Source organism: Corvus hawaiiensis, chromosome 17 (genome assembly GCF_020740725.1).
Source record: "Corvus hawaiiensis isolate bCorHaw1 chromosome 17, bCorHaw1.pri.cur, whole genome shotgun sequence".
Classification (NCBI taxonomy): domain Eukaryota; kingdom Metazoa; phylum Chordata; class Aves; order Passeriformes; family Corvidae; genus Corvus; species Corvus hawaiiensis.
The window spans coordinates 13,852,636-13,867,518 of record NC_063229.1 but is presented as its reverse complement, the minus strand read 5'-3'; the positions used below and the strand labels follow the sequence as shown (position 1 = coordinate 13,867,518).

The 14,883-nt window shown below is 45.3% G+C and overlaps 2 protein-coding genes across 3 annotated transcripts in view; one reads left to right on the top strand and one right to left on the bottom strand.

Moving 5' to 3' along the window:
- SPO11 (SPO11 initiator of meiotic double stranded breaks) overlaps positions 1-14,883 on the top strand; it is a 217,728-nt gene that overhangs the window by 141,690 nt on the left and 61,155 nt on the right. The window lies entirely within an intron of this gene.
- Positions 1-14,883, bottom strand: part of BMP7 (bone morphogenetic protein 7) — a 42,973-nt gene that overhangs the window by 3,959 nt on the left and 24,131 nt on the right. The window contains exons 3-5 of the mRNA XM_048321807.1: positions 4,807-4,955; positions 1,428-1,625; positions 129-205 (exon numbers count right to left, since the gene is read on the bottom strand). Of these exons, the coding sequence (XP_048177764.1) occupies positions 129-205; positions 1,428-1,625; positions 4,807-4,955 (424 nt within the window). The remainder of the gene's footprint in view (positions 1-128; positions 206-1,427; positions 1,626-4,806; positions 4,956-14,883) is intronic.

Below are 14,883 nucleotides of genomic sequence, written 5' to 3'. Positions count from 1 at the left end.
GGCAGTAGACAACATTCTTCCTCTCAGGATTTAAGATAAAAAATCCAGTTAGTGGCTTGATCTCCCTGCTGCAGATAAGTGAGAAGCCAAGGCATCCCTGTCACAGCCCGGTCACGCCCAGCCCTTACCTGCCACCCCAGGTCCCTGAAGCTGACGTAGAGCTCGTGTTTCTTGCAAGCCTGGCGCTGGTCACTGCTGCTGTTCTCTGTCAGGGGACAATGGTGGCCATGAGGCTGGGCTGCGCCAGCACCCACAGCCCTCAGCAGGGAGCGAGGCACCACTGCTCATCTGGTGCACTTACAGAGGGTTTTTTAGCTGTTTTGGTCATATAACAGTGGCTGGGTTCATTGATGAAATGCACTTCTGGCTTTTTTGTGCAAAACCAAAAAAGGTCTGGGAAAGTAGTATTTTCATCTTTGTTTTTTTTTCCCCTGGACTTCCTCTGACCTCCTAATAGCAACATGCAGATCTGTTTTATTACTGCCTACACACAAAAGGAGAATCAGTGCAGTTTTGATGTTGTGTCTATCCTGGCCATGTAGCCTGAGCTGAAGACCCAAGTAGAGGAATGGCTCAGGAAGAATTTCTTCACTGAAAGGGTGGTCAGGCATTGGAAGGGGCTGCCAGGGATGTGGTGGAGTCCCCATCCCTATAAGTGTTTCAGAAACAACTGGTCATGGCACTCAGTGCTCTGGGCTGGTTGAAAAGGTGGGAATTGGTCAAATGTTGGACTTGATGATCTTGGAGGTCTTTTCCAACCTTAATGATTCTATAGAAATATGATTGGAAGCTCTGTTTTTCTTCTCCTTCTGCCTCTCACAACCTCCCCTTCCACTCAGTGAGACACTCCCAGAAGCAGCTGGAATTTGCTGCTGCCTCAGCAGAGCCAGCCCTGATGCTGGGACCATCACCAAGGGCCCATTACTCTGAGGTATCACATAATTAAGCCACATTTCTATTTCAAATGCCTGATGGAGTTTTCTTCCAAATTAGGAAGCACAGCTCCCCTCAGAATAGCCGTGGTTATCCTGAGAATGAATGGGTTTTCTTCTTCTGTGCAAGAATTTTGGGACTACTACACTATTTAGGGGCTAAACTTAAAATCACAAGCCCTGAAAATGGACAGCATTTGGATTCAGATCCCCTGATCACTTGCTCATTGCTGTAATGTAACGATCTTCCATTTCAAAAAGAGAATTTATTTCATACGAGAGAAAAGGAGTTTTTCTGGTTAGGTGCTTGGGGTTTTTTTAAAATTTTGATTAAGAAATCCCTCAATTTCACTTTGCTTCTGAGAAACATTCTTTTTCTTGGCATTTTGGAATAATCCCAAGCGGGTGGTGGACCAAAGTGACAGCAAAGAGATAATGTAGGAGAAGCAGTTCCCATGTCATCCCACACCCAGAAACACGGAGCCTGTGCTGTACCTGCGATGTTGGACACCCGGAAAGCTTCCTGGTTCTTTGGTGTTTTGGATCGGTTCTGGCTCCTCTGCTTCCCCCCCGTGGAGCGGATGCTGCGCAGATGCACCTCGGTGGCTTTGAAGAAGGCGACGGTGAAGGGCTGCTTGTTCTGCGGGCCGTGCCTGCCGATGAGCCCCACCAGCTTGGGGTTGATGCTCTGTCCTGGGAACACAACAGGCTGATGAGAGAGCCTGCAGCAGCTCTGCCAGCAGCCAGAACACAGGGCAGAGCTGCTGCCTGGGGAGGGTCACTCCTGAGCATGGCATCAACTCACAGGGACCTGGACTTAATGGGTAAAGCTGCCTCTGACAAGAGCAGCTCACCACAGCTAAATTCATTTCATATCTGTGTGTAAAAGTCACGTAAAATAGTCCTACATATAATTATTTTACCCAAATCCGCTCAGCATTAACTTTTCCTGCATTCTTTAGAGGGGTTTCTTTAAGTTCACCAACCTATAATTTGAAGTGATCCTATAAAAGGAACCATAAAACTCAGCCCATAGGAACATTAAATTCCCACTGGAAGGTTATTAGCTTAAAATAAAAATGCCTTGTATGAAATGCTGACAGAGTTCCAGATATACTTCAGCTGAGAGAAACAAATGTTTAGAGACATTTTGCTTATTGCTGCTTCTTGCCACCACCATACCCGATAACTTTATACAAAACCTTGATTATCATCCATATGTCCTTCATCTTGGGCTTTAGAATTATTTGATTTTTGCTAAAAGACAATTAGTTGGTTTGTCTGTAGAATTAAATCAATTATTTACAAAAAAAGCAAGGCAGTGGGAAATTTAATGTTTCTCCCTGTTGCTGTCAAGGGATGTCTGGGTGCTGCTGTGAGATGCAGAGGTGATATCCAGGATTATACTGTCCCAAGCTACTGAGTGCTGCTGCTAGGTCCAAGTTATGTTAACAGCTTTGTGATCCTTTTGCTAAGGACAGAGCTGCACCTTGTCACCCACAAATCAAATGTGCAAAGGAGAGCTGACACTTTCTTGGAGAAGGCCTGCAAGGCAGCCTGGCCAGGAAGAGCAGGGCAAGGGGCTCTCAGTTCACTTATTTTGTATGACTTTTTAAAAGTAGACTGTATTTGCTTTATGATTACAGATTATGTAACAGCAAATACAAAGGAGGGTTGGGGGTTGATTTATTTTGGTTTTTTACTTCACCTAAAGCCTTGAGGATTGCCCAAGCATACAACGCTGCATCAAAATCCTGCTGTGCTTACAGCACATGATTTTCATATGAAGTTCAAGTGTAAAAGCAGCTGTTAGTGCACACAGTTGATCTAAATCCAAAATGAAACTTGGGGAGCAAGGAAGGACATGTCTTTGCCATTCAAAATAAAATGAAAAATTCATGTGTACGGTGGAAAAATGTGAGTGCAACTGTCTGCTGCCAGGGAAATTGGTTACAGAAGACAAGCAGACAATCAGCCCCTGTATCTCTGTATTTACTTTTTAAACACTGCAGTTGGCTTTTCTAACTTTTAATGACAGGCTGATCAACATATTTTGTTAATCCATTTGGAGAAAGCAGCAAGTTACTTTGCAAAGGGGTGAAATCAGAAATTCCCAGTGATAAGTGCATTCTCATCTGTTATTTGACTCAAGTTAGGAATATGGTTTCTTTATGCAGTCCTGAGAAGTCTAGCTGAGTTTGTTTATATCTTTGAAAGCTCTGTCTGTGATAGGTCTGGTTGTGTTTGCAAGGGTCCACCTCTAATTGCTGCAGCAGAGCAGACAGGATGACCCTAAGTGCGTACAAGGCTGCAGCACTTCCCTGCTTGTAGGATCCTGAAAAGCCTGCACTGAAATCTGTAACACATTTATAAATCAGCTTCCTTTTCCTACTTATGCTCAAAACCAAGATTGACTCTTGCTGTAAAATCACGAGGTGAGGCTGGGGGAGGACAGAGAAATAAGGCTTCATCGGCAGAAGAGTATGAGTGTGAGACTGTAGAATCCATAGTGCTCAGAGATACTCAGCCTACTTCCAGCTAGCACTTTTCTGTGGACTCTGGGCTGGGTCTCGATGGTGTTTTTGTATTTGAACCACAGTTGAACAAATGTGCCATGATCAGGGACACAAATCCTGTGCTCCCAGGTGTTTCATTTAGGAGGCAAACCGGAAACTAAAAACAAGGACAAGTGTAAGAAAAGGGGTTAAACTAGTCTTGGGTGTCCTTTAAGAGTTAAGATTAACTTGTAAATCAGGTTGAATTTGAATCTTTGTCCAAAGATGGCAAAAGGTGTCTGGTTTTGGGGTGGGCACTAGTAACTTCCACGGTGAAGCTGCTTCCTTGCATCTGTGTTTGGGTTTCTGCATTTACTGATCCCTCAGAAAGGGCAGGTTAAAACAAACCCTGTGCACCTCTCTGTGCAGTCTCACATGAGTTAAATCACCTTTTCATGTAAATGACTCTCTAGGTTGCCTGTTCTAAAACCTCTTTGCAGAGTCTTTATGCAAAATGCTGCTTACTGGAAATCTGCAAGTGTTGCATGAAAACCAAGAGCAAGTGATATCACAGATGCATATCTGGAGAATGAAAGCATATCCTTAGATAACTACATTCAGAATATTTATAGTAGTTTTGAGGTGGTTTTTGCTTAAACTACTCCTGTTGGGCAGTCAGGCAGTTCTAGATGGTCCCAGGTCCTGGGAACCCCCAGAAAATCCAGGATATTTGCACAAATCTCCAAGTGAGCATTGGGAGTCCTAATTTTGAGACAAAGCAGCATGACTTTTTAGCTAAGGTCTGATTAGAAAAACTCCCTGCCTGATTCCTTTCTGGACATGTTTCAGAGCCAGCTCTTCCCACCCATTCCCAAACCTCACAGGTTTGTACCATACACTGCAGACTGTAGAGTCCAGACCAGGTATGACTTTATCAACCATTTTTACTGACACAAAGGAAGTTCAATTGGTTCCTGGCTGTTTTCTGAATTGGAAAGGACTTCTGTGCCAATGGACAGCAGCCCCCTACATCACTCAGCTGTGCCTTTTTGCACACAGCAAAATTTATTCTTCTTTTCTTGACTGGATTGTATTATCTGCAGATTAGTCAGCAGTGTATACACTAATTGATGGGGATGTGTGCTCAGCTAATACTGGAATGACTGCAGGCAGCTCACCAGCCTGCTACAGCATCTGAGTACATCCTTAACATCCTATATGTCTATGGGCTGTTTTCTTAGGCAAAATTATGTATGGAAAAACGTGCTTAAGAAATCCTATTCGACGGAAAGAGCGCTGAATGCTTAGGGTTTCCCCTGGCTGAGACTCATGTACCTGAAACAGAGACTCCCTGGTTGCTGCTGGTGTGTGACACTCACCATCAATCCCTTCCACGGAGAGCTGCAGGCCCAGGTTGTGCTGGGGATTCACCACCCAGTGGTTACTGGTCGCGGTTATGTCGAACACCAGCCACCCTTCCTCTGCAGCCCAGATCGTTCTGGAGTCAAGCAGGAACAAATCTGAATCCCTGAAACAAAGAAGCAGAATTCCCAATTAGCCAGGATTTCCACTGGAGTCTCCACAGGCACCCATAGGCATCCTTTAGGCAGCGCACGGGGTTGGGCTTTCAGCGACGGGTGGAGTTGGGCTGGTGTGTGCTCCCCTCTACTCACCCCCAGATGAAGCTTCTCTTCTCTTCACAAAAAGGAGGATGAGTTGAAGCAGAGTTGAGGTGGTTTGGGGTTACTTTGCTGTTACAGTTAACCTTGAGCTCCTGATGCACCTTCAAAAAACGCTTGCCAGGCACAGATCTGCAGAATTACTGTTTGCATATGCAAACCTGGTAATTGGGCAGACAGTGGTGCTCATTAGCCTTTCCATACATAATTTCCTGACTTTTATACGTAATTGTAGCGTTGGTGCAAGCCAGCTGGAACACTGGTGTGCATATATTAACATATGTAATAGGTTTTTTTTAATTTGCTCATCTGAGGTTACAGGTAACTGATTGAGGCAATCACCCTCTGCACAGTCATGGTCTGCACTATTGTGGGTCACAATCTTTTTCCAATTCATTCCTTGGGGTTTTTTTTTTAAAGGCTGCTGCTGGGTTACTCGAGCTGAAGAAATAATATCAGAAAATGAAAAAGATCCTAAATAGAGAGGATTCTATCCTTTTGAAAAAGGTGAAATTATTTCAGATTTACAAGATGTTTCCTGGCAAATTTCTGAAGAATTAAATTTTGAGAAAACACAGGTTCTGTAGAGGAAGGAATCTTCTCTTATCAGAAAAGAAGGAGATAAAACTCAGATTTAAAAAAATTTATACTGTTGCAGTTCTTTTATAAAAAATTACTTCAAAAGAAGAACAAAGACACATGGTGGAAGTGTCTGGACAAGTCCTGTAAGAGCTGCTTTTGTACCTACAGTGAACAAACATGATAACTTGTTCAACTGTAATTATATCCTTCTGAATGAAGAACTATCCTTGAAAAACCCTTTAATCACATCCTCAAAGCTTTAAAGAAGGTCTTATGAACTTTGTCACTATGGATTTGTCAGTGCAAATATATATATTTAGCTTAGCTTACACAGTGCCTCTTGTTGGAACGAAACATAAGTGATCGGAACTGAATCTGAGGAGAGCTGTTGGCACAAAGGCTTTTGACTCACAGCTTTGAATGATTCTTTTCCCTGTGAGATACCAAGAAATTAGAAGCTTTTGTCCCACACAGAACAGGAAGGGTTTTTGCAATGCTTTTACTATTTAGCCTTCCTTTCAACCTTTGTGTGTAAGAGATGATGGCTTTCCTCCGTGAGCTAAGGGATGTCAGCACCCACCTCTGACTCTGTGCTGCCTTACATGAAATTAAATTTGTGAAATGAGTTCCTGCAGAACGCGTGAGCACACATCCCAGGGTGTGCAAGAGGAGGATTCTGTGTTTCCTCCCTAAAGCAGGATAGCTTTGGATACCCCATGGCTGAATACGCAGCTGGTGCTGCTCAGGGTGCAAGCAGTGCTTGCTTTTCAGCAAAGTTCTGGTTTGTGGAAGAAGCCCTACATCAGAACTGGACTTGCTGCACCACTTCCTTGCTGAGGCAGAGGGGATCCTGTGGGAGTGTTTCAGTGGCTGTTTGGAAGCCAAAGTGGGTGGCTCAGGAAGGGGCTGTGGTGCAGCAGTGCAGAGGCTCAATGCAGGTGCTGGGAGCTCAGTCAGCTTTGCCGAGTGCTCCCAGGAAAGCTGAAGTTAAAGAGGACGGATAACCCCTCTCACATTAGTTACAGGAATGCAAGATGCTTGAACTCTAACCAGGGGACAAATTTCCTGGGGTTTCATCCCCACCCAGAAGCAATGGCCCTGTTCCTACAGCGCAGGACACCTCCCACCCTTCCCTGTTTACAACACACTGAACCAAACACATCCCAGAGGAGCCAGGGATGAGGGAATTGCATGGATTGGCCTGTTCCAGTGGCTGAGGCCAAGTTTCCAGGAGTAAAGGGTTTTCATTCTCACGTACTACATTATTTAAGCATGGCCCCTGACTGGAACTCATGATTCACACAAGGTTTCGTTAACAGGGACTTGGCTTCCTTGGTTTTTCCCCCCTTGTAGTTTGCAGGTTGATGATAGTAGCAATAATGGTAATTTTTTTTTATTTTAGCTACTGCTCAACTGCAGTATTATTACTCAGAAAAACCAGCCTTTAAGCTTCCCATGCTGACATGATGCAATCGGGGTAACCAGACAACATGAGGCATCAAGTACCAGGGTGAGTCAGTCTGGGAAATTGTATAATGCGTTTGTTTTCCTGTAGTTACAGCAATGTGCAAACAATAGGCCTGGAGGGGAAGCCCGAAGTGAGAGAGATCAAAGGGACCCACTAAAGGGAAATGTCCTTCCCACACACACTTGGAACATTTGGACCCCAAAAAAGCCCCATGTCAGATGCTCTTTGGAGGAGTCCAAGTGCTCCTGGATTAGCATTTTCCGCCCTGGCCCACCAGCAGTGGCCAGGGAGGGGATGCAAAACCTCACTGGTGTTGCAAGCAGAGGCTCCTGAGATTGTGGCTCCTGTTCCAGTGAAAAGAAACCTCTTGTTCTTTTCAAAAAGAACAACCTCCTTTAAGTAGAATGTCCTGCTCTCCAAAGACAGGGCAAACAGCACTAAATCACCAGCTAATAGACAGCCTGCCCTTGAGATATCCTTGTTGGACAAGACATAGTACACACAGCAAAGAAATGTTATTCTGCTAAGACTTAAACAACATTTGCTCTGAGGGCTCCCATCTAATGACTTGTCACAGAAGATAGTGCTGGTTTAGTCTAACTAAAGTGGCTGGTTTGGGTTTCAGCTGTGAGATAAAGATCTGAGCACAAAGAGAAAAGGTTTCTAGTGCACATCTCACTCTTGTGCCTCACCTACCAACTCTGTACTCACAGAGGGTGTTCTTGGAGCAATGTGAATGATGGCACTGCAACGAGGAGGCAAAAAACCCTTTTGGTTCCTTGGCCCTGCATTCAGCCCCTTCATTTCAGGACTTCAGTTCATGCAAGAAACTGTACTGAGCCTTTTACCAAAGCAAGAGATAGGAAAGGCACATGATCCTCCTTTTACAAAAAATTAAGCTGGGACATGGAAATGCTAATGTCTAGATTAGAGTTACATAAATTACGAAGTCTGGATCCAGACCACAAGTATGTTTTGTCGAGACCACATCAAAATGGCTCGGCGTTCAAAGAACTGACATCAGCGGGAGTGTCAGAGCTTTTAGCAATGATAAAATTTGGGGCTTTCTGCTCGGTTTTCTCAAGTATCAGGCTCGCAGTGGAGCCTGAGAAGACGACAGGAGGTTGACATTTGCCTGCTAATGTCTTTGGTAGTGTCTGGCCCTGGATGCCAGACAGGAGAGTCACCTCTCGTTAGAAAGAACTCCCAAAAATTTGTGTACAGGTCATATAACTGCTGTGTGGTCTGTGAGACTTCCTCAGTGAACTTGTTTTCTGGGCTCAGGGGTGAGTAACAAGAACTGCAGCGTGAGGGTGGCTGGGCAGGATGCATGTGAGATCGTGTCTGGGAAGCAGCTGGAGCTATGGAGGTGGAAGGGCTGAGCTGCCAAAGGGCTGATGGCGGTAAGGAAAGGGATCGCAAATGTTTAGTGAAAGAGAAAAGGGCTGGAAGAAGTGAGGACTGTGGGGATGAGCACAGAAATAAGAGAACACAAGTACAGAAAAGGCAGGGAAGAGTATCCTGAAAGGAAATTGTAAGGGAGTTACCATGTTGCAACACAGCAATTCTAAAATAAGAGAAAGGATTAACAACCATGAAGCTTCGTGAAAATAGTATGTATGGCTTCTTTGCCTTTTGCTGGGGAACTTTTTCAGTCTCTAGGATGCAGTTTGGTTTGAAGCCATAAACACTAGAAACATATGCAAAAATGAGAAGTGCAGCACCTGCCCTAATTGCCTGCCTTGGTGAGCTGGGGCACAAGGAGAACATGGACAAGAGAGAGAAAGATTCAGTGAAAACATGAGAGCTAGAAATTCTATCATATCTCTCTATTTCATTAGCAAGAGAACAGGAGATGAAACTCTGCATTTATAGACTATAATGTTGTAAGGTCTACACTATTTTAGGACAGTCCTCTTGCCAAACAGTCCCCGCTTTTATGTCTGTTTTCTTCACTCACTGTCCCCATCCCCCTCGTCAGCCCTGTTATTTCAAGCTGCTGGTTGACAAGCGGTAGTAAACACTAATGAGCACTTCCAAGTGGGATAAAAATAGGGAAAAAGGACAGGCAGCAGCAGTGAAGGTGACTCTTGGCAATTTCCATTACACTGCGAGACAAGGTGATTTCTGTGACCAGCAAGCGCCCTGTGCTGGGAGCAGCCCCAGAGCCCCGGCTCTCCTGGCCCTGTCCTGGCAGCAGCGCTGCTGTCCCCTGCCTGCATCAGGTAATCCCCCAGCCCAAAGAGCCCACCTGGCTCTTGTGCTGCCCTGACCCCTCCCTGCTACCTGCAGGAATTACCAGCCTATCAGTAACCATACAGTTACACCTTGCAACAGCCTCTGAATGGCTTTACAAGTGTGGGTTAACCCTCCTGCTTCTGTTTTAAAGTAGGAAACACTTGAGGCATGGATATGTTGAATTCTCATTGATTCAGCATGTAAACCACAGCGTCTAAGCCAGGAGCACAATCCTCTCCTCCTGACTCATATTCTAACCCTAGAGCGGCTGTTTGGGTCACAGGCACCGTGCAAGTTTTCCAGCAGGCAGCCCAAGGACAGAGCTGGCATGGAGGGAAGGGGGTTATTCACGTCCAGGTTTGAGCAGGTGGAGGGAGGAGAAGGCAAAAAGTGCATCCTGGGAGGGTGAGAGGAGATGTGGGGTTAGAAGACATCTGTTTGGATTAAAAACCTGCCCATATCCAGATTCCAGTTTGCTTGGTGTCATTGCTTAAAGTCAGCTGCAGCTGTCCAAAGACAAGCTTAGGAAAATATTTTTCAGACTTTCCTACTTTGAGAGGGCCCCAGGATCTCCCTGGGCCTCTCCCTGGCACGTTTGCAACACCCTCTTTACACGGACCTGATGCAGCCCTCCTCCCACACCTTCCCTTCCCTGTGCCTGGGATCCCTCTCCCTTCCCACTGACAAAAGCTCTCCCCACTGATAAAAGCCCTCCCCATGGCCCCGGGCAGGAGCCACCAACCAAACATAGCCCAGGGGCTCTGCCAGGTGAATGGATGTCCAGAGCAGGAATACATTTTGGTGGAGGTGTTTTCCAAGGACTGGTCTGAAAACTGGGTGTGCTGGTAGTGAGACAGATCTGTGTAAATTCTGTTGAATCTAGGGAAAAATTAAATTCACTTTAAAATTTCAGCAGATTCTTCTAGTGCTTCTAGTAGCCATGCTGCCTTTCCTACAGCGTTGGAGAAGGATAAGATCTAGGTCTCAAAGGCTGATTAAAAGTGGCAATGGGAGTTTGTTAGTGAGATGCAACATGTTTCCTAAACATGAAGCCTCTTGTACAAACAGTGCTGAGAGAAATGAGGTTATACACACGTCTCTGACCCTTTCTATACAGCTGCTTCTGTTCAGCACTGAAGGGCTGTTCATTAGCGCATCACTTACCCCAGCAAGGACCCACTGGGGTGTGCAAAATGCCTCCTGCAGCTCCTCAAGTGCCTGTGAAGGGTTGTGCCTTGCTAAGTTCAAGATTTGTCAGAGGTTTTGCAGTGGCTTTTAGGAATGGTCTGAAGGAGAAAACCAGATACAGCTCTGTTCTTGGAGAGCTGCAGGATTTCCAGGCTGAAGTTCCCTTGCTACTTGCTGAGACATGAATGTAGTTATCAACTGACTTGCAGATAAGTCATCAAAAAACTATAATCAAAATAATTGTCAGTATTTGCAGATACTGTCATAGTGCTGGGGCACATCATTAAGTCAAACTGCTGTGCTGCACCATCCCCAGAACAATCACACTGGTACTTAAAAAAGCTCCAAAAAGAAGGCACATCTGCTTTATGGGTTGGGTGGACCTTAGCCTTTCTTAGGTACTAGAATTACATGTTTCAACCCACAACATGGAACCAGACTCCAATGAACAGCAGAAAGGGGTCTGGAGAGGGGCTCAGGTTTGATCTGGTGCAGCAGTGGTGTAGTTTGAAGCTCAAGCTAAAGCGTTCCAGCTGCAAGTCAGACCCAGGAATGCATCCTGCAAGATCTGATTTTTCTGTAGGGCTGGTAACATGAGCATTCAAATCACTGCCTTTGAAGCCTGTGAAATCCATAATGGCCACAAAGTGAACGTGTAACAACTACATTTCAATTACCAAAGGCTGGTCAAGTACCTGGTTTTATTCTCTCCAGTAACAAAACTCCCATTGACTTCAAAGGGATTGGGATTCACTCTGCAGTGCAAGTGCTGGATCCAACGAAATAGGAGATGCAACTCTGGGATGAGGTATTTCAGCGTCGAAAGGTGCAGACAGAAAAGCAGGATCCAGCTCTGAGGTTTAGGGCAGCTCTACAGTCTGCATTTTTTCTGCAGCTTCAGGTTAATAAACTGAGGGTGGTGCCCTGACTGAGCACTGGGATCTGCTTTGCTCTCCCTCCTTTTTCCAGGAGGGAGGAGACTTGAGCAGCACCTGGCTCCCCAAAGGCCACCTTCAGCCCCCACTGAGAAGGGTTCATCACCACAAACAGGGACTGGATGCCCTGCTGCTCTCACCCTTCTCAAGCCACTCACTGGCTCTGTAAAACACCTTCCCATGCTCTCGGGTGAGCGAGCCACGAAGCCCAAACAGAAGTTGGACATGAGTCACTGGACTTTGAGCTATGCACTTGAAAGCTTTTAGACATGTTATACCAGTTAAAACGTCAACTGTTTTCATGTTTATGATATTTGGGACATTTTTGTTCATGAATGTACTTGTTTGCCTAAAGTGAATAACTGATGCCCTGTGCCTAAAGAATGCTGTGTATGCCTTTTCATCAAGGAGATGTTGCCAGTTTGAAGAGCTTGCCTTGCAATGATAAGTCAGGATATTTGATCATTTAGCCTGATTTCCTACAAAGACCTGTAACAATATCTTCAGTCTGACAGAGATATAATTTCTAGTGGTTAAAGTCCAAGTGGCATCTCCTCTGCTGCAAAGGACAGGGCTGGGCTCCCATTTTTACTGCCAGGATTGTTAGGTTGAGCAGGTGGATGGGGGAGAGCTTCTACCCTGCAAACATTTGTGCTGTTGAGGGGCAGGATTTCAGGAAGAGTCTGTGGGGGTGCAGCTGTTGCTCTGGAAACACCTAAGCCTGTATTTTTCACTGAGAATGAAGTGCACACAAGAGATGTTGGAGGTTAGATACCTCCAACCTGTCTGAACTCGTGAAGTCATTAACTGCTGAACTGCTCATACCTCTGGTTCATGTGAACCGAGGGCACCATCACCCCCTCCAAACTGGAGGCTCATCTGTGGTTTAACTGCAAATCCTGCCTTCAGCATATCCCCTGGCCTCCTCACAGAGGAAAATCTCCCCAGTCACCCTCAGCCTGGGCTTTCCAGCTTGCCCTGTGCTGTTCTGGGGCTCTGGACGTTGTCCTGCTCTCTGCTGTGCGGGAGATGATGCTGAGCTGCCCCGGGAGCCTGGCAGGAGCTGCTGCACCTCAGGCACTGCACAGGAGCAGCACCAGCCTGGAGAATCCCTCGTGTTTCAGGTCTCCAAAGGCAATCCCCGCAGTGCTCTTGTGTCAGCAGAAGAGCCCTGGGAGAAGGAAACCCAAAGGCAGCAGAGGTTTCCCTGCCTGCGTGGGGGGGAGGGTTTGGCTTTGTTTTGCTCTTGTTGCTAACAACGTCAGATGGGGCTGACTTTCCAGCGGCTCAGGATGAGACAAACAGCCAAGGAAGCATCAAAGTGAACGGGTGGTTTTTGATCAACACTGGAGAGAGTTTGTTTTCTTTCTCCACTTGCCCAATGACACACTGACTTGGATGACTGGGCTGTGACAGAGCCGGGTGGAAAATGTCAGTGGAAAAATGCAGAAAAAGAGCAAATATTTTTACAAATGTCAGTGACAATATTTTTACCTTGGGTCAATCCAAACCAACAGTAATATTTTTTCAGGACAAACTGTTCAAAACTCGCCATAGTCTGTGCCAAAATGTATGCAAAAGGAGGATATGCATGAACACTCATTAAAAATAGTGTTCCTGTGGTGAATATGATGCAGTAAAATTGCACCTAATCTTGTGGCTGGAACATCTGTATAATTAGCAAGATTCCTCACCTCTTCCAGACAGTGGTTCATGTATATGCCTGCCCTTTGCATACATTTTTTTTTCCTTTAAGAATAGGAATTAGTGGAGGAGACAGTTTGCAGAAGCTTTTGCTGCTCCACACACAACTCTCTCCAGTAGCACCTTGCCACGCTCTCTAAACAAAGTTGTAACAAACCTGTGGATGCACCAGTGTAAAATTAAGATATCAGATCTCATTCTGACTCTGTCAGTAAGATTCCTAGTGGGCACCTCACTCATCAGGACCTGAGGGAGAACTTCCCTGGCACCTGATGAGGAAGGTCATTTACTCCAGGTTTCTGGCAATTCCCCAGTGCCCTGGCACACAGCTTGGTGCCTCTTCCTCTGCCAACACATCTACAGTTTCTGCTCTTCCCAAGAGTGGAAAGTCATCCCTGCAGGCTTCTACCTAAACAATCTATTCAAGAAATACATCAAAGGGAGGCTGCTGCCTCTGGAACAAGAGAATAAACTGAAATGTTTATGGCAAGCAGGATATGTAAGGGGTCCTGTGCACAGTTCTGGCTTGTTGCCTTGCCATTTAAAGAAGACCTGGTTAAAATGCATAGTTTGAACTATTACTGTTTGATAAAAATAGATTAATTTTAACACAGTCCCCAAACACTGCAAATAATTGCATCATTAGGAATGCCAGGAGAACTGCAAGTCTTAAGCTATAAAATCAGAATTTCAGATGTGGAAGAAAACACACCAGTGGTTAAACATTTTTACCATCCAGCAAAACCAGTAGAAATCCTCACCATTAAAAAAAGTTGACAAGGTTTCCTGACATATTTCAATTTTTTTGCATTTTTATTAGCTCTTATAAAACTATAAAGCCAGAGTCCTGATTATATTTTTTTTTCTTACCCTTTTGGACTTTTCACTTTTTAAATCCCTAGTGTTTCTCTTTTCATAAACCTAAATTAGAACTGTAGTATTATTAGCCCATATTTAGTAGTCCTAAAGAGTAACTTCTGACTAGAATGTGACTGTAAATACTTTTCACATAAATAAATGCAATCTCACTTTTGGTAGGACTTGTACGTGAAAGAAGTATGTGCAAGTGAAACTAAGTGCCTTTGATAAGTGGTTTGGGACTGCTGATTAATTGGAACTAAAACCAGATGAGAAAATTGAACATATGTTCTTATTCAAGTTCCCTGGAGGATTTGTCAGGGAGCTTGGCATACATTAATAATTGCTTGGAAGGGATTTAATAGCTCATCTTGTAGTTTTGCACATGCAACACAATCAGTCAATATAAAAAGCATGGTGTTGTCTGTCTTTGTTAATTAGGGAGCTCGGATGCCTATGATAATAAGGGCTAGTAATTAAGCTACAGTTCCAAAGGAAGCATTTGGGTTTGCCACCTCAGGATCCATCGGAGGCAGGAGGAAGGGGGGAATAGTTCCAGAAATCTTGAAATATTCCTGGTTTATGATAGTTTTCCTGCACTAGCACGCAGCCAAGCCACTGAGTGCTCCCAGAGGCCAGAGCAGGAGTGCTGGGGGTGCTCCCTGGGGCACGGGGAGGCTCACAGGGCACCTGTCCCCGTGTCACCACACACAGGAGCTGTGTGGCTGCTGCAGCAGCATTGGCTGGGATCCCCTGCACAGCCCTGATATCAAGCCCAGCCGCTCCTGCTGATGGCACCAAGAC